General features: G+C 38.1%; 1 protein-coding gene across 4 annotated transcripts in view; it reads right to left on the bottom strand.

Moving 5' to 3' along the window:
• Nucleotides 1-8163: 8163 nt before the first annotated feature.
• Nucleotides 8164-26641, bottom strand: part of KYNU (kynureninase) — a 57674-nt gene continuing 39196 nt past the window's right edge. For all 4 annotated transcript variants that reach the window (XM_042827053.1, XM_042827052.1, XM_042827054.1 and 1 more), the window contains 4 exons: nucleotides 14451-14503; nucleotides 12886-12971; nucleotides 9578-9808; nucleotides 8164-8497 (listed from right to left, as the gene is read on the bottom strand). In XM_042827053.1, coding sequence (XP_042682987.1) covers nucleotides 8345-8497; nucleotides 9578-9808; nucleotides 12886-12971; nucleotides 14451-14503 — 523 coding nt within the window. In that variant the 3' untranslated portion in view covers nucleotides 8164-8344. The remainder of the gene's footprint in view (nucleotides 8498-9577; nucleotides 9809-12885; nucleotides 12972-14450; nucleotides 14504-26641) is intronic.

Genomic DNA, 26641 nt, shown 5'->3' with positions numbered 1-26641 from the left:
TAAAGGACTAGCAGAATAAGTCCCTAAATTCATAGCTGTTGAACCTCTTCCAATGTAAACAGCTGAAAGAAAGGTACACAAGAGAATTAGAAAAATACATCATTTTTTTCCTGATTTTTTTCCTGAAGAGTGAATGTTTTTTGTTTTTTTTTTCCCATCTTACAGGATGAGATTCTGGACTAATTTTTCCAGCCAGAAACTTTAAAGCCTAAAATTCATCAAATATCTTCTCTTCAGAGACAAAATGCTATCTATGTTCAAAAAATGTATAGCCCTGAAAAACTGATGTCTTATTTCAGAGTTAACGACCCTGCTTTCATTGAAAGTTTGATTTCATCAAGTTAAAATTCCTCTTATATGTTCTCTAAACATTTAAAAAAAATGGAAGACAGAAACAAATCTTGCTATTCTCTGAGAAAGAACACATATATACATACATGTAGAGGTGTATATATATTAAATGCATTCAACTAGTACATATTTCAGTCACTTTCTAATATTTTTAGGATAGATTTACTGTAGATTATGAGGTATTTTGTGTGTTCTTTTTTTTCAGATGATTTTGAAGAGCCTTTGAATTGAAAATAGCAGTCTTGCAAAGCATTAGACTTCATGAACATCATTATAATTAAGAGCATGCTTTTCATAACTAAATATAAAAAGATTTTTTTTTCAAGTAAGTCTGGGTCTGATTACTGATGGAGGAACTTAAAGACCAGTTTTGCTAGGCATTTCAATATTCATTCAGAAAAATGTCAAGATAACAGACTTCAGTGTATAATTTTTGTGATTCACAGTTTTTTTCCCCTTATTTTATCACTTCAGTTTTAATATTCTTTTAAAGGAACAAAGTTTGAATAAAATAAAAATACTAATGAAAATGAAGCAGACATAAGCTTCTTCCATACTTCCACAGCATTTCAGATCTTCTAAAAATAAACCATTACTTTATTCTTTATCCATATCTGAAACAGAAAAATAATCTACACCTTGTTAGTTAATTTGAGAAGTTGAGTCATTTCTTCCAAATTTAGTTCACCTGTCATTCCTGCATTGATCCAGAAGGAATTCACCTCGTCAAGCTCATGTTCATTCAACAACGCATGGAGCTTAGATGACAAATAGGTACATTAATTTACCAGTGCACTATGTTCAAGCAGGAAGTCATAAATGGTGATAATGAATGGGATTTTCAGATCAATCTGAGTCAAATACCAGTATTTTGAGCATGTCACTGTACACAACAAATACATACATCATAATAAACCACTTCAGCACAACTGTATGTTAACCAGCACATGACGTAGGAAAAGAGGAAGCCCAAACAACGAAGACTGATATCTACAAATGCTCCTTAACACATCTCTTGATAGCAGGATGGTGAAATGCAGAAACCAGACTGTGATCTGAGGTTCCCTTCCAGGTGGAAAAGAAATGAAGCACCCTGAAAGGCTGCATCACCAACAGAAGAAACTAAGTTACAGCAGGTTTAGCCACTACCCCACACTAGCAGGTACCTGAAATTTAGCAGTGAAAGTTATGTCTATGTTCTTGCCCTGCTCTGATGAGTATAGCTGATTCAGAAGCTCCCATAGATTCCTCTGATCACCCTGATCATAGTAGACTTGTCTTGTGATTAACTATGTGGACACATTTTTGTTAATGAATCGGTTCTTCTGGTGGTGCCTCACAGCTCAAAAAGAGCAGCTTTTTTCCTTTGTCAGTTCTGCCTGGTTTCAATGTCTCTTTTACACTCAGGCACCCCTCCAAGCTGCAGCTCATGGCTTACCTGCCTGTCCTTACCCACCATCACTCTACACAATTACAGTCATACGTTATCACGTTATATTTTTAAAACTGGACAAAAATATGAACTTACTTCCTTCAGGCAAATGTAAGTGGAACATATTGGGCTCCCCTCCTGCAGTCATGCTCCCCCACCCGCGAGTTCTTCTTAGCAAGAGATGTCTCCAATACTCGTTCTTTACTACTTCTTTTTGCTCTGGTAGACACTGGGTCTTATCTTGCCAGGGTGTGCTAGGGATGTTTTCTCAATACTTGCTTTGACTGGGCTGTTCTAGAGATCTAAGCAGTGCTTTGGTTCTGATCATGGTGAGCTATTCCTTCAATTTCCTTCCTTCCTTCTAGTGGGTGAAGCCTCTTTCCAAGTTGAGTACCAACAAACTTTTAGGTTAGCCTCTTATAAAAAGCCATATGTTATTAATGGTTGTTTATATAAGGACTTTAACCTGTCTGAAACTCAAACCCAAAGTCAAGAAACAGAAAAGCTTACTGACATATTTGGACCTTGTAGAAGAACAGAAGCATCATGAAAAGTATTGAAAGCTGTGTTTTTAATATTAGGCAGTCTAACACGAATGGCAACTCCTGGGGGCAGAGCTTGGAATACCACTGCTGGTGCTGTTACTGTACCTGATGAGCCATCTTACAGGGGCCTTTTAAAGCTGAAGTTCTCCTTTGTCTTTCTCTACACAGAACCAAAGAGCCCTGCTCCTATAGCTTGTATATTTTATTGCTTCTGCATCAAAGCCATTTTTCCAGTTCAGATGTGGATATAACCCTTTCAGAGGCAGTTAACTCAGAAGCTGTTGAAAATGGACATCCATGTATAGATATATTCTGTGAGGAAATCTTCACCTCATTTCTTTCCATAGGAAGTATCAGTTCAGGAAAAGATAGAAGCATCTTTGCAAATGTGCACTCATTTCCTTTAAAGCTTCATAGTTGCAAAGCATTATTCTAAAAAGGGAAAAATAAGCAGAATTAATGACCACTTTTCTCAAACTTTAAATTAGATACTGCACACAAGAGCATCTGAGCATTTTACATAAACTTTCAACTAAGACACTAAAAATGCTTCTATGCCCTACCTGAAAGACTGGTATTTCTTCCAACTTCCTTTCACCTCCCAAGTGCAGCTTCAAATAAAGCACTCATTAAGAAGAAACACAGTGTCAGTATGCTGGACCTAATTCACTCCAAAAAGAAGAATATGGCAGCACATTTCTGCTGAGATTCATTAACGACTTTTTCACAGCTGCCTATTCTTGGCATCCTGTGCTGAGCATCGCTGCAAGCTTTGCAGAAATCAGCCCTCCTTGCAAGAATCTCACTGCTTTGTACTCCCTCCTCGGTGGCAGAGATGCAAGCTGTACCCAGGAAGTTTGATTCATACTCTACAACCACAAACACCTACACCACTCAGGACAGTCTCACCAGCATCAGGGAACTTGCTTTATATTACAGTAGGGGAGCCCATGAGCCAGGCTACTGCCTAGATGAGTACCTACGCATGCTATGCTCCTCCAGGTGGGTGGCATCCCAGAAGACACAATTCTTTTCCACGTGCAGTATCTCCGATTTTAAGATGCTTTCTTTCATTCAGAATGCTCTCTGTTATATGCAGGAATTGGGAAAGTTTTCATACAGATCTTTGAATTGGGCAAGTTTTCATACAGATCTTTGTTTTTATACCTGACATGGTGATAAGACTGCCACTAGTTTTCATTTCAGATAGCACATTTACAGAGCTGTGTGGCCCCATGATTATTTCAGAACCCTGTATAAGTCTTGCCCCAGGCGGGAGTTATTTCAAATGTATTAAATAAAAGTAAGAAAAAACTAAAATCTGTTCCTCTCCCACTTTGATTGAGCCTCTTAGGAGAAAGAACTATCATGGATATAAAACTTGGTCATGTTTTAACAATTTGACAATCTCTTTAAAATCTTTCAATAAAATAGAAGATTTTGTGTTGTTTTTTTTCTTTTTTTTTTTTATTTAAGAAAAAAACTTCTGCAGTTGAAAAGGGACCCCACACCCCCTCACAAGTTATAACACAGCAACTTTCTGAGCTTTTACTTAAAATTTGCATTTCGTTTCATAGAGCTTTTTTAATCATTTGACTAATTGCTTAAAACTATACACAAAGATAAAGGGAACTTTGAAATTCATACCTTAGAGTATTAACACGTACTCAGGACTAGATGTAAATGTCAGAGAGAAAAAAGATCTAATGAACTCTTTATTGGTGAGATACTGTACTGCAACTGTCTGGAATTTTAAATGATTTTGTATCAGGCTCCAAAGCAAAATATCTACAGAAGTTTACTTACAGTGTGAGCTCTCATTTAGCATTTCTAACGTCTTCTTCCAGGGTGGATAGATGCCATTTGTTTTTCTAGAAGTTTCAGCCATTTCATGTCATTGAAGTTTTGTGGATCATCGTTATGTTGAGAAAGTGTCTGGGGAAAAAAGTAAAAGAAAAAAAAAAAGTAGTGCAACTGCAGAAGTATTTTTCTGTCTAGAAAATTATACCACCATAAGTTTCCTTTTTTCCCTGATGTCTTCTCTGCCATAATAACAGCTTCAGGATTTAAATCCTTTGCTGCTATTGTGACTTCAAAGCCTTAAAACTGCAATTGAATGAAGTAGTTCATCTGTCATTATTCAAATAAGAAGCAATTATGATGAAATAAAGATAGAACTCCATTGAGAAATGCCCCAATCAATTCTCACTTATATTTAACTAGAAGCATAAAATGATGCTTAGCAGAGTAAGTTTAGGTTATAAAAACTTGGAATATAAAGAAGTATAAATTGCTGATCTATAACTTATTCATTTCCGAATAAGCTTTCTAAACATATTTCACAAATATTGACAAAAGTTTAAGCTTATGATGCAAAACTGTCTCTCAGATGGTCATAAAGACTGACTAGATTTTCAGAAATGCATTATCATTACTTGGCATGCCCAGAGGTTCAGATGGGAACCTACTGAGAATTTAAGGGACTCTGCATAGGTCAGCTCAGTCTGAAATAAGTCAGGTTGAGACATGTTGATTGGATCTGCAAATAAAAGTGGGCTTTACAAGTGGATATACAAAATAGCATTCCTACCTTGGCCATCTCTTCATCCAACTGCCGCCACTGCTTTGGTGTCTGCACATGCTGTAAGTCCTCCTTGCCATTTAGCACAAGAGGAATCTTTTCCGGGGCTCCCTGTTCCTTTTAAAACCAACTGGGAACACAGCAGTAACATAGCTTAAACATCTTGTTTCACTATTTTTTTTTCCCCAAGAACTTAACATATAACAAAGCCAAACTAGGGGCTTGGTTTCTTTTTCTCACTTTTTTTCTCCTTGCTTCACTGTCTAATCCTCCTTCTTGCTTGATACCCTGCTGATAAAGTGAAAGCAAGATGGACTTTGCAGTGGTCAGAACAAGGATTCCCAGTATTTTACATCTTCATTCTCTTCATATGGTCTCATTCTCAACCATGGAACAAGCCTCAGATGAAAAAAAAAAAAAAAAAATGCACAGCATACCTTTTTCTTCACTCAGATTGCATTGTTCTTTTGGGAAACAAAACCATCGTTTTCTACCTTGTCTTCTCCCTAGTCTTGCTTTAGTAAAGTAGTGGGAGGAAAAGAAGGCGCCAATCGACCCTACAGTATCTTTCCCTTTTTTTTTCAGCATTTACAATTGACTTAAGTGATCTGGACAGTATTGAATTGGTGCACAAAGAAAGATCACATACAAACAAGGACCTGCTTATTCACAATTCTCTTCATTTTATAAGCATTTCCTACCTGAGTATCAATTTTCTGTGCCTACGTACACTCACATGTTGCAGTGTAATCTGAACAACGTAAATGTGATTTCTTCAGACAACCCAAGAACTCAATACTACCACAATTAGAAAACAGTAGTACTTAATGCTGAATTTTAAATTAGAGAAGTAAGTATCAGAAAGCATTTGGGGCATATACAATTAATTATTTCACACATAATTATTCCCGATATTACTTTAACTGTGATAACTTAAAGCATTTCAAAAAGCAGACTGTAATATTCCTTTTTTTATTTTTTTGTACAGAAGCTCTTTCACTTGATACTCTCTCACTAAATAATATGTAAAATACTGACACCTAATGTTAACTTTCAGTATTATTCATTTTGTAAACTTTTACAAGAAATCAGGAAAGAATGTCTAAATGTAAAGCTCACGTGTTAATTTTGTTTCAGACCCCTTAACTCATGCAAATTTTAAAAATGAATAGCTGATGTCTATACAAGCAAGGAATCTGATGCTTACCTTCATTGCTTTATATTTATCTTCACTGTTCATAGACAAAAGAGAAAGTTACTCAGATAAGTTGACCTACTGAAAGTCATCCATCAAATGAAATGTAAGTGCTTGTAAATAAAGTCAATATCTGTATCTGTACCCTGAAGTGACACTAAAAGGCAAAATACTAATAACCACTAACTTAACTGTACAAATTCAGGAAGCACTTTACCAACCTTACAAGTACTTTACCAACCTTACAAGATTCACTTTTCACAGTCCCCAGTGCAAGAAGTTTCTTTCACAGACAGCGAATTTAACACAGATGCCGAACTGCTCTGCAAGGACAAAACCTCACCATTGTTCTCTTCATAAATTCCAGTAAGGATTCTACTAATTTGATTCCTAGATGCTATTTGGACGTGCTTTGCTTCCTTACAGCATATGTCCAGCTGTCCATCAAAATAAGGTATGACATAGTATGACTCAGTGTGAATTTCTATTAAGCTTGCTTAACTTTACAGTGAAGACTTAAGAGAGAATAATCCAGTAGCATAAGTGCTTTGAACTTACTGGCAGTGAAATAAACCACCTTTTGCTATTGTGGCCCATCACAGTTTTATACTTGATGCTTTCCCTCATCAACTTTATGAAAAACGGTTCTTTTCTAAGGTCGCCTCACTGACAGATGAAAGTAGCTGTGCTGCAGATGTACATATAAAAATAAAACCCCAGGCACTGAAACTCAGATAGTTGGTCTGCAATACAATGGCACAGCCTTGGCTGACTTCAGAAGAGATGACGTCAATGCAATCAGAACCTCTCGAGTAAGCCAGAGCTGCCCAAGTGCTACTCTTTAAAACAATATTAATGCAAAAGGAGCTCTTCTTAGTTCTCACAGGTGCTAACAGTACCAGCAAATTCTTTATTTGCTGTTCTTTCAGCTTTCCTTTTCACATAACAGATGACGAAAAAGGTCTTATTGAGGCAGATTTTTTAAAACCACCCTTTTTGGGGTACTTTTACAGTGTTGGCATCCACTATAAAGGTTTCTCATTTGCAGAAGCCCCAGCATGCACTGAGAGATGCTCAATTATGCAAATAGTTCGAACAGAAGAAATGCTCTTGAGCCAAAGTGGTTTGGAGTAGTCCTCACTTCTCCCCCACAAATCCTTTCTCACTCTTGAAGTGGAATAAGTAGTACTACTAACAGTAATTCTCCAAGCGTTTCCAAGCAATAACCGTCAGAGAGAAAGGTTTCCAGATTAACAGATTCTTGAAGAAAAAGATGCGTATAGAATAGCTACAGACTTAGGAACTCAGTTGCCATTCAGGTCAAGGTGTTATTTATTTCTCAAAACAGTTCTGGGTTTAGCATTGGTGAAATATAAGAAGTTTTTCTTCACTGCTCTTAGCTGCCAAGTGCAAATCTCTATAAATATTTGGGCCGCACTGTGAGCAAACAATGAGGTTTCTCTCTGCTTTTGCTGAAACAATCCAGTTTTCATTTATTTTAATCCAAAATAAGCCTTGTTAAAACCTCAATACGTTCTCCTGTAGCCCTTCACAGTAAGTTACATGAATGTAAAATCCTTCTCAGCTTTCTCAAGCCTATCAACTTCAAAACGGCTACCTAGAAAGATAAAAGATGCATTGTTTTAGGCAACTGTATCACAGAAAAGAAGGTATCCACAATGCAATTCAATTCTTCAATTAAATCATTAATTAAACAAATTTTTAGGTCCTTTGAGAAAGTCAGTATGTATCAGCTAAGAATTATTAAACAACTGATTGTTTAACTTTTACTCTCCTAGTAAACCACATATTTTAAATGGGATTGATAAATTAAAAATGTAAATTGGACTGTATCTTTTAACTGTTAGCGACTAGTCTATTATTTTCTACTTTCTATTATGCATCATTTTTGTAATAAAGAAGGTGGGTTTTTTTCATTCCTATTCTAGTTGATAGTGATTCTTCCCTGCTTCTCAAAGCCAGTGTAATAAAACTACATAAAGTGTTTATGAAAAGCCCCATTAAAACATACAAAGCATACTAATTCATGAAGTCAAAGTCAAAGCAAAGTGGAAAAATGAGCTTTAATAATATTAGGGCTGTTGTAAATAACTATTCAAGCACAGTCATTTTTTTTTGCAAATTGCATGGCATATAGCTTCGCTTACTCAAAGCAAGGAACCACTTAGCGGGATAAATGCATCATAGTCAGAAGTAGATTAAAAGATATGGCAGAGCCATCAATAAGAACCCGATAGTGCAGTATTGTTTGCTGTTTGTTTTGAAGAAGTAATTGCAGATCCCAAGATTTCAATAAATCTGTGCACATCCTGGAAAGAATTGTAGAGAGGAGCTGGGGCAACACGAAGAGCATTTGGTTCTCGCATGTCACACTGCAAAATAGAAAGGGAATGCTTAGTAAATTCAGGTCACTTTGTATTTATTTTATCAGACAGTATTTTTAAGAGTTACACCAAGGAAGAAGGGTATCTGTACAGACATAAGTGAAAATTTAGGAACATCCAGAACATCCAAGAAACTGTTTGGAGGAGCATTACTGTGAGGAGCAGAGCAAGAAGAATGGTGTGTGGCCAAAAGGAAAGGATTCAAGGCTTGGGACAGCAGTGCCAATAGGGGCTCTAATTGGCTGTGCAGCCCTGTAATTTATGCTGAGGTCTACCAGTAACCCATGGCTGAGGAAGCATACAGGTGACTAAAAAGCTGCCACAAAAAAGAAACATCCCTTCCAGTAAGATAGACTGTCTTGAACTAAAGACACAAGTAATGTTACAGGGCATACAGTAATTTTCTTCCCCTCTCTGTGAATTTGAGCATTTTGCTGAACAGAATAGCCTCTTATATTTGAAGCATATAATTGCATCGCAAAGACAAGCCAACAGCATAAGGCCCTCTTAAAAGCTGCAGTTCCTGGAATTCCCTGGCAGCACCAAAACAGCAGCATATTTTACCTGTAGAGTTGCCCTTTGGGAGCATGAGTTACCAGCAGAAATAAAACTCATATATTATTTATATGGCATTAGGCTATCAGCCTCTCCTCCCAGTACTTCTAAGTCATGAAATGCGTAGCCTTAAACTTAGTTTTGCTTCTTTGTGAGCAGCACTGACTGATAACCATGCTGTTACATGGCACCACTGGTCCATAGTATCCTACTTGGACCAGCTTAAAGTCTATAACACCTACACCATTGTGCACCAGCAAAGCCACTCATAGAATTGTGAGAAGTAACCAACAGAGAAAGGACAGCCTGCACATTATCAAATAATTTATAAAATAACACTGCTTTCTTGCTCATTTGCACAACTAAAGATTGAAGTTATATAAGCACTTTTCATTATTTCAAGACTTTCTTGGCCTTACAGAAGATTACTGAGGAATAAAAGACAAATGATTATTTTCACAGGGCATGTGCTCAAAATGCAATGAACAAGAAGTTGAAGTTTGATTTACTCACAGCTACTCCTCTCTTCTCCAGCTCCTCAAACACAGACTTTATTGGAAGAGAAAAAGTTAATGTGAGTTGGCATCCTCTCTCTTCAATCTGAGGTGGTGTGATGATTTTTACAAAGGGCTTCTCAGGATTTGCTTTATCCTCACTGTAGTGATGATTTATCAGGTATTCCAAGTAACCAGTAAGCAGAATAGATTTTCTTCTCAATGCTTTCATTGTAGTTTGACCAAAAACCTGTAATGATTTAAAATCATTAAAATGGTAATGCATTGCAACAGAAAATAGAAAAGGTGAAGATGATTAAGGCCATTTCTGAAGTTAATAATGACTTACATAATGATTATTTTTTTCTTTTAACTTATGACTCAAGTCTGCTGTTGTTACCAAACATCTTTGGACTGAAGCACTGATATCAGGCAGATATTGTTGGTACACATCTTAAAATTGGGTTCTTGAACACATAGTATAAAATTACTACTTTGAGGAAATTAAAGATGTCTGTCTGTTATTAAAGATTTCTACACATCTACATAAATTAATTTACATACATACACAAAAAACATTTGCTTTTCTAAGCAAATTTGAAGACATGCAACAAGGATGCAAAAGGAAAAGTCATATAGAACGTGGTATCATGCCTCAAGAAACAAAAGTTAAGGCCCAAGGCAAACTTTATGACTAATTTATCAACTCTTATTTTCAAAAATATAAAATTTGCTTTATTATGCCCTGAACAGAAAGCTTTCCAGAAGTTCTGCATCTGATAGCCCACATAAAGAAACAGGGTTTGTTTGGCTGGTTTAATAGCTCTGTGCCCTCATCCAGTTACAAGAACTAGTGAGCTTCAACAAACAAAAACCTGTGTCAGAACATCATGAAAGAAAAGTAATGCTTAAAAATGACAGCCCTGCTGTCACACATACAAGCACAAAAGGCATGGCACAACAGTTTGGAAGGCCATGCAGCTCCTGCTCCTCTCCTGCTGGTCTACATGGAAATACTCAGCTACAGGGAACAATAGAAAATGCAACTCCTGCCTTGCACAGATCTTCCCTTTTCTTCTTTCCATACAAGCAGCTGCTGGGGAAAGAGGCAAAATAGTGGTGTCAAAGCAGACAATATTCTATCTAGGCTGCATTGTGGCTTATAGCTGCAATATAGGGGCTTAGACAATCATGTCTCCACGGACTGCAGCTGTAAAATCAGAACCAAGGTGAGGTTCTGCACAAAAAAATCCACCGTCTTCATTCTCAGAAAATCATTGTTTCAGACTGAAGGAGTCACACTTTCAAAACCAATACATATATAGTATTACCTTACACACACCTCAAAGAGCATATAAAGAGGTAGATGAGAAGTCCCACCAGAAATACAACAAAGTTTGGTTTCCAGCAGCATCTGGAAATTTTGTAGAATATTCCAAGTATTGCTCCACCCTGCCATTAAAGGCTGTACAAAACTACATTTTCCTTCTGTGATCACAACTGTTAAAATATGGCTGCCGTAAGACAGGCTTAGCAGGCATGGAAATGAATATGGCAGAGCCACCAGCAGCCCCTAGACACATGTCAACAGAAATCCAGAGGTGCTTTCCTCACCACACAGGTCGGCAGAGCATACCCATAGCCATTTAGCACATGACTGGAGGTAAAACAGAAACCTGCCTCCTATTTCTCAGTGCGTTGCAGCAGGATGAGGAATGAATGCGAAAATCTGTCTGCTCAGGCTTTGTGCAAGGAATATCTGGTCTCCTGGGTGAAATTTTCAAAAAAAGATCTTTTAAATGGGGCTGTAGAGCACTCTCCTTTTTTCCATGAAAGGGAGCAGCAACTGCCATAACAGTCACTTTAAGCATTATTGAGGAATAACAGGCGCTAACACTTGCAGTTTTCATTGTTTTCATTGGAAACACTGCCTTCTGCTTAATGTGTCCCAGTGAAGGTGGCATGCAATTTCACTAGCCATCTCTTGCCAGACATGAAAACTATTTTGTTTCCCACTGTATTAGAGCAATTAGCACTGGGAAATCCTGGCTGTGCCAAAAGGTAATACAGGCACAGAAAGGGGAGGCGATGGAAACTGCTCAGCCCTCATTGTTTCAGGCTCCCCGCAGTGGGCTAAATGACATCAACCCACACAAACTGGAGCACTGACAATCTGGGTCATAGCAGAATAGCTTTCAGCTTATCTCAAAGGTCACATAAAGTTTAAAATATATTGGATGTTTAAGGACTAACAAAATAAATTGTTGGGGAGAACAAGAAGCATTGCTGTGCCCTTTGCAGTCCTTCAGCGTTGCATGTAAGCAGGGAAGAGCACAATTGGCAATTTTCTGATTTTGTTTGTTTAAAATACTGTTTTTTCAGTCAATAAGGAAGAAGGATGTACAGTGTACAGACACTGCTCTTTGTATCAGCATCAGCTTTGCTGTTACGCTAATGCTAATGGAATGCTGGCAGAAATAAATTTCTGTCATTATGCTTGTGGCAAAACCTTGCTAACCAAGGCTGGCTTGAAAAGCAGCTTACACAAAATTTAATATAGGGAAATCAGTGTAAAACCATCCTCTTCATCTTCAAATCTCTAAAGTCACGCATGTCAGGGGTGAACAGTGCATAGCTCCATAAATGGAACTGTACTATGCATGGGGCCCTTCTCCTTTTGCCACTAGAAAAACCAATGAAGAGATGAAAGGCAAAAGTCCAGCTCCAGAACACATTGATGAATTGTCCTTTTAGGAAGCATTAACAGACAGTTTCTGTCTTTTCTGCTTGTGATAGAAGAGATTACAGAGGATAACAAAATCATAGAGCCATTGGTTCAGTGGAACACCCAGCTGCCCCATCTAATTTTTCCTAAAAAGCTGAGCCTGTTTTGCACAGGGGAATATATATAAAAACAATTCTTGATACGGTCCTTTGGGTTTACATGATTCCCTCCTAGGAAAGTTTCTATTGGTGTCCTTCATATGAATTGCATAGAGGCAAATCCTAAATGCCTGCACTGGGCAACCTATCTTTTGTATTGACCCTCTAAAAGCCCAGTGGTCAGACCTGTACAAAAGCAGAACAAGCAAACCATGTGTATCCCAAACCTCATGGCAAAATTTACGGGAACAGTGAAGAAACAAGTAAGATTTGTAAGGATTTGGTTTCTCAGGGTTGAATAATTTTTGGTTATTTGTCTTTTCCCTACTTGGCTTTTTAGCTTTTCTGGACTTTTAAAAGAGAGACAGCAATAAAATCATTCATTCACATTCATTTCACATTTTATATTCACAAATTCAGACTCAAAATAAAGCAGTCACTTACCTCTAAACCAGCTTGGAGAGAACAGACCAATAAAATCGGAGGATTTGATAACCGAAATCCATTAATTCCTTTACTTAGTTGTAATTCTGGAAAATGAATAATTTACGTTAGTGTTTTTGATTTCTTCCTTTTAATGGATTGGACCTTATCTTGAAGTCCATCCTCATGCAATAACACATTTCACTAACGTGGCCTGAAGGAATCACTCATTAAAAGGAAATAGTTATCTATTCACAGCTAATACTTTTAACTTTGAGAGAAGCCCAATTTTATCCAGCAGAAGACCTCATTAGTAGCTTCATGGAATCTAAAGAACTGCAATTAATTTGTTTAAATGGTGTGTGTTAAAATCACCTTTACACTTGAATCTCTTTTACCACTGGCATAAACCAGAGAAATTCCAAGTCAGCAGAGGCACGCTCGTGCAAAGCTGCGGTGCACGATCAGGGAATCACATCCCTTGACTTTATTAAACTGACGAGACACGTGGGAGCATGCATTTGCAGCTAAGTGTAGCTTCGGGCCACGTACAGAAGTTGCATAGACTTTAGGCTGTGAAATTTCACAAAATCTATTTAATAAAGCCATAAAGCTTCGCTGTAAGTTCTGTGTCATCATTTATATTTCATGCTCCAGCACCAGAGGATGCTGCAGAGGAAATGCTCTTCACGCACAGCAGACTGGCTAATTTTATAATGATTATTGCCCAACTTCTGCCTCTGAACTGTCCATGCAAATGGATGAGCAACATTCTTCCTCTAACAGTATTTCAAGGTAATTTGCGTCTCCTGCTGGCTTTGTATAGTGCCACTCCTAAATTTGGTCAGAAAAGAAGAACCAGACTGAGGTTATTAGTGAGGTGTTCACCAGCCAAAGTCACATCAATAGGGGCCACAGAAAATTAAAAGTATATTAAAAACAAAACACATTATTAAAAACAAAACAAAACAAAACAAAAACATAACTCCTTTCTCATCCTGATCTCCCAGGATAGTCTCTCTGCCATGATTTTAAATGGAGGCAAAGAGTCTAGCTGTCAGATTTAGAAAAAAACCTCCTCATTTCATTGTGCTCTGGGACAATAAATATTGAGCCTATTTCACAGCAGGTTTTTTTCTGTCTCATATTCCCTCAATTGTTAGTGCAAAACATTCAGAGATGTTAAAAAAAATTAAAGCAATTGCAAAACTTATGTCAGGCTGCTTTACTGTTTCCCATTAATTCCAGTGGAATTAATCCTAAATACATTATCCATGTGAATAGTAACAGATCCTCACTCAGAACCTTATGAGTTCAATGCATTAAGGTGATTCAAGTGTTTCATCCATAATCTATGCCTGTATCTTATCAGCAAAGTGTCTGGAAATGGATAGTCAGACACACATCCAAATTTATTCAATGTATTTTATTGACTCTACATACTATTTATTTGAGATAAGCCTAGCTGAACACCTTTAATATAAGCAGGAAAACACAGAGGTCCATCCTTTCTACTCAAACTTATGTAAAAACTATGTTGTTTGGGATAAACATACAGGTAAAATTGAAGGTGTAAAAGTACATACTGTTTTCCATGAGGAATCGTGTTTTGAACTCATGACCCCACCAGCCGAGTAACCTAAAATTTTATAAAGTAGATGAGTAGCAATTTTACTATAATATCTTTTAACTTACGTTTCAGGATTAAGAACTATATACATTTTTAACGGATTGCAATTCTAACAACGACATAAAAAAGCAATAAATTCTACAAATAGATAGCACTGAATACTTAGTTTTACTGTTTAGAAGTTCCCTTTTGACAAGTAATGATAAAATGTACCACATCTTTCAAATTAACTATTGATTTCTAAGAATAACATTTTGTCGGAATTCATTTTGCAAAATGAGAAATAGAACAGAAATATTTCCTCCGCTTTGTTCCAAAGCATTTAACATAACCCCCCCTAAGCTTACTTTATTTTAAACACTGAAAGCTAAAAGGTGGTATAAGATCTAACTGAAGGAGGTTAGTAGTAGTGGGCAGCATGCTGCCAACTGGGCCTTACTAGAAAGACTGTGTTGGCATTGCCTTCTCCATACTGTGAGATAGCCACATGAGTCTTGTAGTAAGTTTTTCTACTGAACCATTGTTATGACTAAGAAAAGATGCTTTAAAAAGAAAAACCAAATCAATTTAATCCAGAAATCAGTTATTTACATAACCTCCAGGAGAAAATAAAATGAAAAGTTATTAGTTTGAAGAAAATTAGCCAAGCTTTTAAATGAGGTTGATATTAGATTACTAATATTCCTATGTTTGTTGAGAAATACACTCAAGGACATTGCTCTGAACAACTCAGAGAAGCAGCTGGAGGCACCAGACCACCTGGTGCCCAGGACACTTCAACCTGTGCTGCAGACAAAATCAACACTTCAAAACAAAGGATTGTCTCCCCCACATCCCTTGGATTGTGTACTTCTTGACTGGAAACATCAGTGACTAATCATGTCAATATTAATTGAAACTTCCCAAACATCAGTGCTATTATAACATTAGAAATTCCTTCCTGACCTCCTGAGCTCTCCAAAGACAGACAAACAGACACCATTTCCTTCAAAGCTTTGGCTTTGCTCAGTTTCTTCTATGTCAGGTAGCAGGGCTGTTAGAAATAAAACCTGTTCTAAAATTCTAATAGGAAAAAAAATCTATAAGAGGAACCACATGGGAGGTCAGCATTTTCAGAAGTAAACAAAGAGAAAGAAGAGCATTGACCATCTCTCTCTGAAACAGAAACACTTCTTTGCAGCATGCTAAGAAGTGTTTAGCTCTACAGAATGAAGAACGCATTTGAGTAGAAGACTTGTGATCTGAATACTGCATAGTGTAAAATAAAGTATTTTGTATTTCTGTATAACAACATAGGTTTTATGTTTACTTCTGTGAAAGGCTCTGAGCTGCATCCAAACATGATGTATACAGAAAAAACATGGACTTTTTTTTATTGTTGTGTGATGTTTTTACTATTCTAAGGCCCATGAAAATCAATAGCGCAATATACATTCATTTCAAATGAGATACTATATTGCCAAAATGAATATACCCAAAATAAAATAAACTGCTGCTTCTGCCCAAGTGCCTTAGTTAGTGACGCTTTGAATCATAAAAGATATTTCAACTATTTAATATGCACTGTATATCTATAGGACATTTCACTGTAGATACCAAAGACTGGATGTTACTACAACGTAATATCAGTAATGGTAATGTCAGTAACACGCACTACATGAATTTCTGAAGTTTTAAACAGCAGAAGAAAATGTGAAATACATTTGGACTGTTACTCTTTAGCAAGGAAAAATAAAATACAATGTTCCATGTGGACCACATCGTACAGTTAAAGAAAAACATCAACCAGACTTCTGCCCCAATAAAACTCAATGGAAAGCATTCTGGTTGTATGTGGAAAGCTCAGAACTTGCTAACTCTGAAGCTGGCTTAAAATCAGACCTCTGCTGCAGCACCACATTCTCATCTTGGAAACTGAAATTTCAGAACTTTTCCAAAATGACAGAATAAATGATTTTTTGAAGACAGTTTTAGCTTTCTTGCCCTTTTCTACCATAACGTTGACAATTTTTATTTTCTTAAAAAAAAAGAAAAAGATAAAAATTGGCTGTTCTAGATCTTTAAAGGTGTCACTACAGGATGTGCACTTCAAAGCAGCCCTAGTCTTACACTATCATTGATCTAATAGTCCATATGGATGTCATATTATTTGACATTTAAGCTGACAGGCTTCAAAGTGTGGACTCTAACAAAATCTTCATAAATTAGCAATTTGCTGTTTACCACTTCCTGTGAGAAAAAAAAAAATTGAAATGAGGGTTGCCGCTGCTATGCCAAATTTCAACCTATTATGATGGGAAATAGCTAAGGTGTTAAACCCTAAACATAAGGCTTTGTAAATGCTCTCTAAAAATAATAGGCAATAAAACAGCACTTTAAGATGCTTCAGTAAAATCTCTTGCTAAAAAGTCATTGCTCTGAATGTAAAATGAGTATTTCCAAATGCAGTCACCATTTTGATTATTCTAATTTCAAAAACAGACACCAAAATCTAAACTAATTTTGAATTCCCAGTCACGATCTTTACAGAATATGTAATATGAAGGCTCTTGAACTGTCTAATATACTCTGGTATTTAAAAACACTTTAGAATTTGATGTAACTGGACTTGAGAGTTAAAACTGTGTCCACTTTTGGGTTCTGCAGTTCAAGAAAGACAGGGAACTTCTAGAGAAAGTCCAGCAGAGGGCCACAGAGGTGATGGGAGCCTGGAGCATCTTTTGTGTGAAGAAAGGTCTGAGAGACCTGTGCAGCCTGGAGAAGGTGACTGAGAGGGGTTCTTATTGGCACTTATAAATATCAAAATGGTGGGAGCCAAGAGCATGGGGTTAGGCTTTTCCTGGTTTTACCTTGATATAGGACAAGGGGCAATAGGCAGAAACTGGAACATTGGAAGTTCCATGCTGGTGCAAGGAGGAACCTTGTTACTGTCAGAGTGATGGAGCACTGGAACAGACTGCCCTGAGACGTTGTGGAATCTCCTTCTCTGGAGATATTCAAATCCATCTGGACATTCAGGAACCTATCCCAGGTATCCAGGTGCTCCTGGAGCACTCCAGCAGCTAACTTCTTTTTCTTCAGCATTAAAAATAAACATGAAACCCACTGCTGGCATGTTAAAAAGGAGAGTAAGTTAGGGCAGGAAGAGCTGTATGTTTTCTGTGGAGTGTGTACCTTTACATAAAACCCACTTTCGTAAGAAACAATATTTAAAATAACACATGTTCTGTTTCATCCTGCAAACAAAACCCATATCTTTGTGCTTCAAAAGCACAGGGACTTTCCTGGTAAATTCTGCCATTCTCCAATCTATGCACAGAAGTCATTTTGAAAGAAGCAACATGCAATTTAAAGCAAACAATCACTTAGTGCAACTCTTAGCATATCATGAATATTGCTGAAATATTTTTCATATTATTCACTTTACCCCAGAATGTTCTCTTATTTTTCAAATAAATGAACAAAAACTTGCTGGGTTTGGAAATGACTCCAGAAAGGAGCGGTACCCTCTCATTTAACTCTACTCCCTTTAAGAGTATTTACACCAGGGAACAATCTCCTCAATAAGCATTTTGATTTAGCTCATTTCCTTCCTTCATATCTGTATGCATTAGACTGAAGCACTACTTATTCATAACTTGAGCCACCTCGTTTGTAGTTACATTAATGATGCAAGAGCATGGGCTATAATGATCATGATGCATGCGCAGCGCAGACATCAAGGATCATCCAGTTAAAAAACACAGAAAATATACAAAAAAAATTTCACTGACCCTTGTGTCCAAGTTACAGATGATCATTCTACCCATTTATAATTTACAGCCTGAAGCAGCACAGCCTCTCATTTCCCTTCTTCGCAAGGAGAAAAATAAACTCTTGAGTAGTGATACAGAAAACAGGGAAAAATTATTAATGCATTTTGACTTGCACAGTCCAGGGCAATGCACTGGAAGCATCCTTTCATTACATTGTGTGAGAAATCATTTTAAGTTCATGAGAAAGCATGTTAAAGAGCTGCAATGGGAATTCAGTGTGAAATTAGTAATATGCTACACCACATTTGTTGGCTTCACCATGCGTGTGTTTCTTCACTCCATAATCAGGTCATAATGCTATATAGAAATTTTACATGCATTGCTTCCACAGTGTCTATGTTAGGAGCACATACCAGCAAACCACGCTCTGTTTATGAAACTGTGGATTAAGTTAAATCATAAACGGGCAGTTCTGGGACAGGCTGTGCATGCAAAGGTGCTGATGTAGTTACTGGGCTGCTACTGAACTGTTCATTAACTCCTCGTTTTATTTTATAAAGTCTTCTGGGTATTGACATAGATTTGAATTTCTGTGCCAGTGTTCTACGTATTAGTACAAATCAGCATTAAGAGTTCATATGATGCCTTCTCCTGCTCTTGTCTTTAAATGAGAAGTTCGCAAAGAACACAGAACTGAACTGACACTATGTCTGCAAAGACAACTTCCCAATGGAAAAGGAATTCAGAGGCCAACAGTATCCACCAAGATGAGTTTCCTGCAGTCCCACACACCCAGAACCACTGGCCGGCTGAAGAGTATCCCTACCATATCCACCCCATGTGCTCCTGGTTTATAAGACCATAGAAGCACACTATGATGTGATACACAAATAAAGAATGGAGGTCCGTTGCATCTCCTATGTTTTCCTGTTAACATGAAAAGTGTTAAATAAATAACTCACAAAGTCTCAGGAGTTAGACTGAAAAAGAAAACCAAAACCATGGAGTCTGGGACCGGTCTGAAGCTGGGAACAAATTGCATGTGGCCTCAGTTACAGCAACTTGACCATGTTTGATCAGCATCTCCTGCTATGCAGGAGAAGGTCGTGGTGTGCCACACTACCAAGGCCAGCCTCATCCAGCACTCATGTTTCAAAAAGTACTTTATAATGGAAAAGAAGTGACAGCCAAATCCCAAAAGACCTGAAGTATTCCTCAGCATGCCATTTATCTATATAAAAATCTCCAACTTGACTGTTTAGTTCCAGGTGGTGAGGCATATTCCACTATTGAGAGCAGTAAAGATGGAAGAGGTAGCCAGGAGTCAGGTCCTGAGCAGGAGCATCTCCTGCAACATTCAGACTAATGTAAATCCCAGATCTTGACCTTGTGTAAATAAACTTGTACCACCTCACAAAGCCATAATACGTACTACTATGCAACCACTATTGGAAAACTGGGAGCAAGTGAGAAAAGAAGAAGAGTAAAGCAGCATGCATGCTCCCACCCTCCCAAACCACACACTAACAAGGTACAACACTGTCTCTGCTGCCAGGGGACACCTACCACAGGGGTGATGTTGAGGGGCATGGAACTGGATGACAGGAACATAGATTTCACCAGCCTGGAAGTAAGCATGCTTCCCACCTCCTCTAAGCATAGACATGATCCTCAGGTTCAATAGCTGAGGCAGTCTTTGCATTCTACTCTGCATTAATTTTACTCCGTTTTTAACACCAACTACTTTTAAATTTCAATATCATATTGTACTAATTGTACTGCAAGTTCAGGAGTATGATTGCATTTGTTTGGATTCAATGACAAAATTTAGAATAGTGTTGGGAATCAGCTCTCCTAAAGAAAGCAAATAGAAAAGATGCTCATTACTTTACATAGCATATTTTTGGCTCACTGACTGAGTTTGAGGAGTTTCAATTTTCTTATCACAGACTTCCCTGATCGCAAATGAGTAATTTCATCGTTCTATGCCTCAAGCCTTCAGATCCAGAAATACTGCTCAGTATTGCCCTAACTCTCTGGTGAGTGGTGAGAATATACTCGTTGACATGGTTTCACATACTTAGTAATGAGGTTTGTGTACGTATGGAGAAACAGATTTCCTAAGAGTATTTTTTACTGATTTTTTTTAAATACAGATGGGAGGAGGGAAGCTGTAGGCAATGACTGATGCCACTCTTCCCCCTCCTCTTGGCCTTTTCCCAAATTACTCTCTCAGACTCAAAAGTTGTTGCCAATCTCAGGTTTCTGTTGAGTTCAGAATTTAATATTTTTTTTTATCCATGTCACTTAACAGGCTTTTATGGAAAGAAAGAAAAAAAAAATATTTTTTTTCCTTTGCTTATTTCTACATATTTTATAGCTGTTTTGAAATAAAATAAATTTGCATAGTAAGACAACATTATTCAACAGTCACGCTTGAAAATAGGGCTTGCTAAACAAACTCCCATTCACCAAGCCTGCCCCAATCTTCCTGCACACCAAAGCAAGGTCATGCTTCAACCCAAGTCTTCCTTGCTGACAGTTTGCTGGAAGTGAGTGAAATACTTACATCTCATCTGGGCTTGAGGGGTCTGTTTAATCAAATTGAAGAATTTTGAAGGAGCACCCAGTTTCATCACGGAGATACAGAATTCAAAGATTTTAACCCTCATGTACAAGTGAAATTCTTCACATGCCATGAAGCTGTCAGTTATGGAGTGTTCTTCATAAGGAACACACTGAGGTGAGGATTTGCATGAGGAGTTAGCAACCAGCTCCCATTGGGCTCTGGTAATGTTTGCAAACTTAACTCTCACTGTCTCCTTCAGAAAACCTTGCCAGGATTGCCAAAGCTATATTAAGGAACCTTCCTGCCCAAGCCCACCTTACATCTATTTAGACATCCTTTTTCCCAAATGATAAGAACGGTTTTTTTTTTTCCCATTATTCTCTTCCATTCAGTGGCTATAGTTAATTTTAAGCAGGATCTGTTGTTAAAGAATTCATAAAGCTCAGGTAATTACTTGCCTCAGACTTGTGTATTTTCAGACTACCAGACACTGTGATGCTTTTCAATTTATTACCTAATTATTAAGCACATGCAACTTGTGAGCAATGCCATACATTATAAACAGACCAGTTTCTTACAGCTTAGTGGAAAAACAATCAAATCCTTATGAAAAGTTGTTACTGTGGAAGTAGTAACTTTTCATATTTAATATAGTGAGGCTTCACTTTGGCAAAGGACCAAGGTAACATGACTGCATTAGGGGCTAATAGTGTGATATTTCTATTAAGCAGCTTGCATTTTTAGTGTCAGCTTAAAAAGACGACTTTGAGCACTGTTTTTGGTTAAAAAAAAAATAAAAAATCATTTCCTGCCTACTATCAAAATTTTTTTGACCATTATCATGAAAAGCCAGTTTCATAATGGACATAATGACATTTATTGAGAATACAGTTGCAATAGCTGACATGACAAAATCCTCCAAGCTCTTCTTCCATCCTTTTTTTCTTTTTTTTTTTTTTTCCTCCCCAAAAGTAACCAGGCAGCTCTCAGCTCCTGTGTTCTCAAGGGTGGGGAATTCAATGCAGCTGTTGCCACAATTAGAGAGACTCTTGGGTGAAAAACCAAGGCTGTTGAGTCAATCAAGCACAAGGTGATTTACGGCCAGTAGGTATTTGAAGACAGAGGTTGCACATGCTCCTCTTGCATTGATTTTTTTCCTGTTAGTCTTTTAGGCTCGACACAAGTGGGAATACACCAATTTCAAAACGTCCCTCCACATTACCCCTCCAAGTTAGAAGGAAAGGAGATTGAGCTCACTTCTGCAACAAGAGACAAAGTGCAGAGGAATAGGAATGGCTGCCACGTCCCAAGTGCAATCAGGGCCAGGAGGACTGACAGCTCTGCGCCAAACCTTGTGATGAGGGGGGATAACTTCATTTGCCATCATCAGGCAAAAGGAAAGCACAATCGAGCAGCAGCCAATCTGTGGGTAAACTAAATCCCAGAAAAAGTTCTTACAAAAACAACAAAAAACAACACCTCTAAGGCTAATGAATTAAAAACTAAAATCAGCTTATGAATAACTATTAGCACAAAGTGCTTATATATCACTCGCACTAGAGAAATATCAGATCTGCGAAAAGGGGAAATACAGCCAACAGTATGCTAACACACTTAGCAGAAGTAAAAATCAAATATTCTCCCTAGCATCAGAAATTAAAAATCAAGCAGGGAGCCAACTAGCGTATAGATATATTAATAAAATTCTCAGCTATTTTTATAAAGTATTGAATAGTTCCCAATTGTATTATGGTAGTGGTAAAAGCATATTACATTCTTTCAGATTTCAGTAAATTTTTCTAGGGTGTTTCAAATAGATTAAATTAAACAAGAAGCAGAAGCAACATTCCCTCCAAGAAATACTTCTAACTGTTAATTCTGACTTATAGGAAACTTGGATGGTTTTGATTATTATGATGCATTTACTTTATGGCCTCCTCAATCCCTTGAATGAATCTTTGAGGGAATAATATCTAGATAGATTTCTAAATAATAAATGTACCTGACTATTATATGAAAATTTAAAGATCTGGGAAGATATGCTTCCTTGACTCTTTGTTGTTTTTGAATAGAGCAATCACAATATTAATGCAAGACCTTTATCATACTGGAATCCTTATTAGCTAAAATGCAAGAGTTATCACCTCTGCTCTTTGCCTGAAACAAAAAGCAATCTACATTAGATGAGGAGTTTTGTTCTAAACGTATGTCAGAGATTGGAATTAATTGAATTCAAAGTTTTAAGCGTCAGAATAGTTGCAATAGAATCTTATAGATGTATTACCAAACATTTATTATCACTAAATGGCACTGGAGATTCAAACTGATGTTATTGAGCTGAAGTCTAAGACGAGAAATTAAGGGAGCTCCCAGATTGGATTCAAACTTGGAGGAAGAAGGAGATGAGAGGAATATATAACATTCCTCACAGTATCTCACTTCTCTTCAGGCACCAGAGTGAGCACAGGTATCTGCATGAAGGCACAGCCAATCCTGAACCTCATAGTATCATCACAGAATCATGACTTGGGTTGGAAGGGACCTCAAGGATCATGAAGCTTCAATTTCCCTCCCCTCTCCCCCCTGCCTCCCCCACCTTATAGGCAGGGCCACCAACATCTATATTCAATACCAGACCAGGCTGCCCAGGGCCCCATCCAACCTTGCCTTGAACACCTCCAGGGATGAACGGGGCATCCACAGCCTCTCTGGGCAGCCTGTTCCACCATCTCACCAGACTTATAGTAAAGAACTTCCCCTGATATCCAAAATAAATCTCCCCTCCTTCAACTTAAAACCATTTCCCCTTGTTCTGCTATTATCTACTCTTTTGAAGAGTTGACTCCTTTCATGTTTAGGGGCTCTCTTTAGATATAGAAAGGTTGAAATGAGATCACCCAGCAGCCTTCTCTTCTCCAGCTGAACAAGCCCAGCTCCCTCAGCCCATTTTTGTAGGGGAGGTGCTGCAGCCCTCTGACCATCTTTGTGGCCCCCCTTTGGTCCCTCTCCAACAGCTTTTTCTTCCCTGAGCAAGGGTGCATACTGAAAAGCAAAGAGTGAGAGAAGCATGAGAGAGGAGATAATATCTCAGTGACCTAAGGCATGGAAAGGTAGCTTTGCCTTCCATTTTGAAGTATGACACCAACGTGAGTGCTGTCTCTCAGGAAGCTCATTCAGCAGGAAGGAAGCCAGCTCATTGCATTTCCTTACTGGTAAAATTAAGGCACAGCAGAAAAGAGCATTCAGAACTAACTGAGGATGAGATCGGAGGTGCAAAGAGCAAGCAGGTAACAACATATCTTTTGAAGTGGGAAAAAGAGATCACAGCAGCCATAGACTCTGAGGAGAGCCCCAGGATTTCTTCCTTGCTAGTTAATGGGGATGCAAGAATTGCCCTTAGGCTACACTCACCTTTCCACCAGCCTAAGCCTGTTGGGTTCCTTTCATGTGTTCAAGCAGTTGTGACTTACACCAGCTGATGAGAAAAACTTCAGGTTTCAGATGGCAAATTGCCCTTGTGAGAAGTGTAGCTGCCTCCCCTCTCACTTCCAAAGCTAGAGGCAGGAAGGGGCTGTGGCAGAGCAAACAAGTATTTTGTGTCCTGCCAGCACGGTCCAGAAGGAGAGATTGAAAGTAAATTGGAACTGGCTCTGATCTATCACGTATGCTGGTATTGGAGAATGAATACCAGAAAGAACTAAAAGATTTGACCAGTATTGGGAAAAAAATAACTGTGAGAAGAATGCTTGAAAAGACATCTCTTCATGTTGCTGGAGTTTTGGACAAATGAAAAAGCAAGAGATTAGAGGCCAAGGCTTAAATAACATGAAATCCCCAAGTCTGCCTGTAAGATATCTGTAGACGTCTGCAGCCAAAACAACCAATGCTATAAATACTGTTTGTGAGAATACATGACTCAGAGAAGCTAAGTGCTTTTGTTTGCCTGTTTATCTCTGCTTATTTCAGCATTTTGATGCCTACAGTCAAAAGCAGATATCAGTTCGGCACCATGCTTTTTAAAGCTGTGTACTTGAGAAATATAAATGGAAACACATCTCTGATTTTCCACATGCTCTACTGCAAAGATTAAGAATTCAAAACTTACAGTAAAGGTCTGTACATCATGGGAGCACACAAAGGGAATGATAACAGCGCATCACTTTCATACACACTCCAGCTGCACTATAAGGAATGCATACTTGATATCCAGCAACTTTACTTGTACATAATCCCTTGAATTTACAAGGAGACTCACAGGCCCTCTCTTGCAGACCTTAAAACCCAGACAAAGCAGTGATGACAACACGTAAGGAAACACCTTCAGGGAGGAGAAAATGGGAGGATTATTTATAATGAGAAAAGACTGCTTGAAGATGAAGCTTAATTACAAGGGAGGATTTGAAGGAAGATAGAAAATGTTGACAAAGAACAAGACAAAAATGATTTTTATCATGGCAGTGACATAAAAGGATGCACAGAGCTGACAAGATGAAAGTGGGAATGCACATTAACCTCTCTTTTTTTGTCCCAAAGACTTATTCCAAAGTTAAAAAGTACTACTGGATATTTGCCATTCAGCTAGTGAATATGAGAACACACCCCTGCAGGCCCATCATGGGTCTAGATTGGCCTAATAAATCACTTGTCCCAAGACAATGCAATTAAGCCTAATTAGCCGATGCCTTTATTCCTAAACAGCCTTTTCCCAAGGGAGGTATTAACTTTTGGTTTCTAAATTAGCTCAAGGATCTAAATTGCTCTCATCTCCTTGGCAAAGAAACAGTTCCTTTCTACCTCAATACAGAACACTTCATGCACTCCGGGGACACATGTTGCGCTCCGCAAAGACACTGCCTATACATCACTCCACAATTTGAGTGCACCACGACAGGCCCTTCTGCACACAGCCGCACACGCTATCATCTGTGACCCCTGACTTTCCAACACACCGTGTTCAGTGCAGTGTCCTGGAAGTCTCAGCACTGCTTCTTCAGACTGACTTGGCCAGGCCAGGATGCTCTACCCAGTTATCAGCAGTATCAAGATCTGATAGACTACAAGGGCAACAATTGGAACATCAGTCCCCTGCTCTCAGAAACATTTTAACCAACTTTACTTCTTTCTGGTACTGTAGTTATAAAGCAACCTTCCCAACGTTTCTGTTATTCTCCCTCGTTCTCAACAATAATCACCTCACTCCAAAGCCATATTGCTCTCAACGACAAAGAAGCTTCAGCTACTTCGTTTGGGGATTAAGCATCTCCAATTCTAAAAGGGATAATACGGTATCTCTCCAGAAATTGAGAGAATAACTAAAGGAAAACAACCAGAACCCTGGAAGGAACTGAGCCTCTACTTCCAAAGTAGAGCAAATGGGAAGAGAGGATTAGGCATGGGAGCAGGGTGGGGACAAGGGAGAGGAGGGAAAGGGAGACATCAGTCACTGACACAGCTTACATTTATCACATATCACTGAAATAGTCCACCTACCGAAAAGATATGCAGGCCAACATAAAAAGGTAGAGAGAAACCTCTTGTGCTCTGGTATTTTCAATTTTCAAGAAATCTAAAGGAAAAGAGATCTAAGAGAAATGGTTGATTTTTCACCTAAATATATGAAGAACTTGTCTGAGGGTATCTTGTCCTTCTCAAAGGTTCTATGAAATGGTTGTTTTTATTTATTTTATTTTTTTACTCTATAGCAAAAGTAGATGTGATTTGGACATCAGCTGCTTCCTGCACACACAACACTTCTTCACATCACTTAAACTTTTCATTTTTTTACCTGCTGCTAGTCTGTGCTGAAGTCTTGATAAATCCTTT

This window comes from Centrocercus urophasianus, unplaced genomic scaffold, assembly GCF_019232065.1.
Source record: "Centrocercus urophasianus isolate 14NV4802_14NV808 unplaced genomic scaffold, USGS_Curo_1.0 seq_28, whole genome shotgun sequence".
Lineage (NCBI taxonomy): Eukaryota > Metazoa > Chordata > Aves > Galliformes > Phasianidae > Centrocercus > Centrocercus urophasianus.
This window is presented reverse-complemented; position numbering and strand designations above follow the sequence as displayed.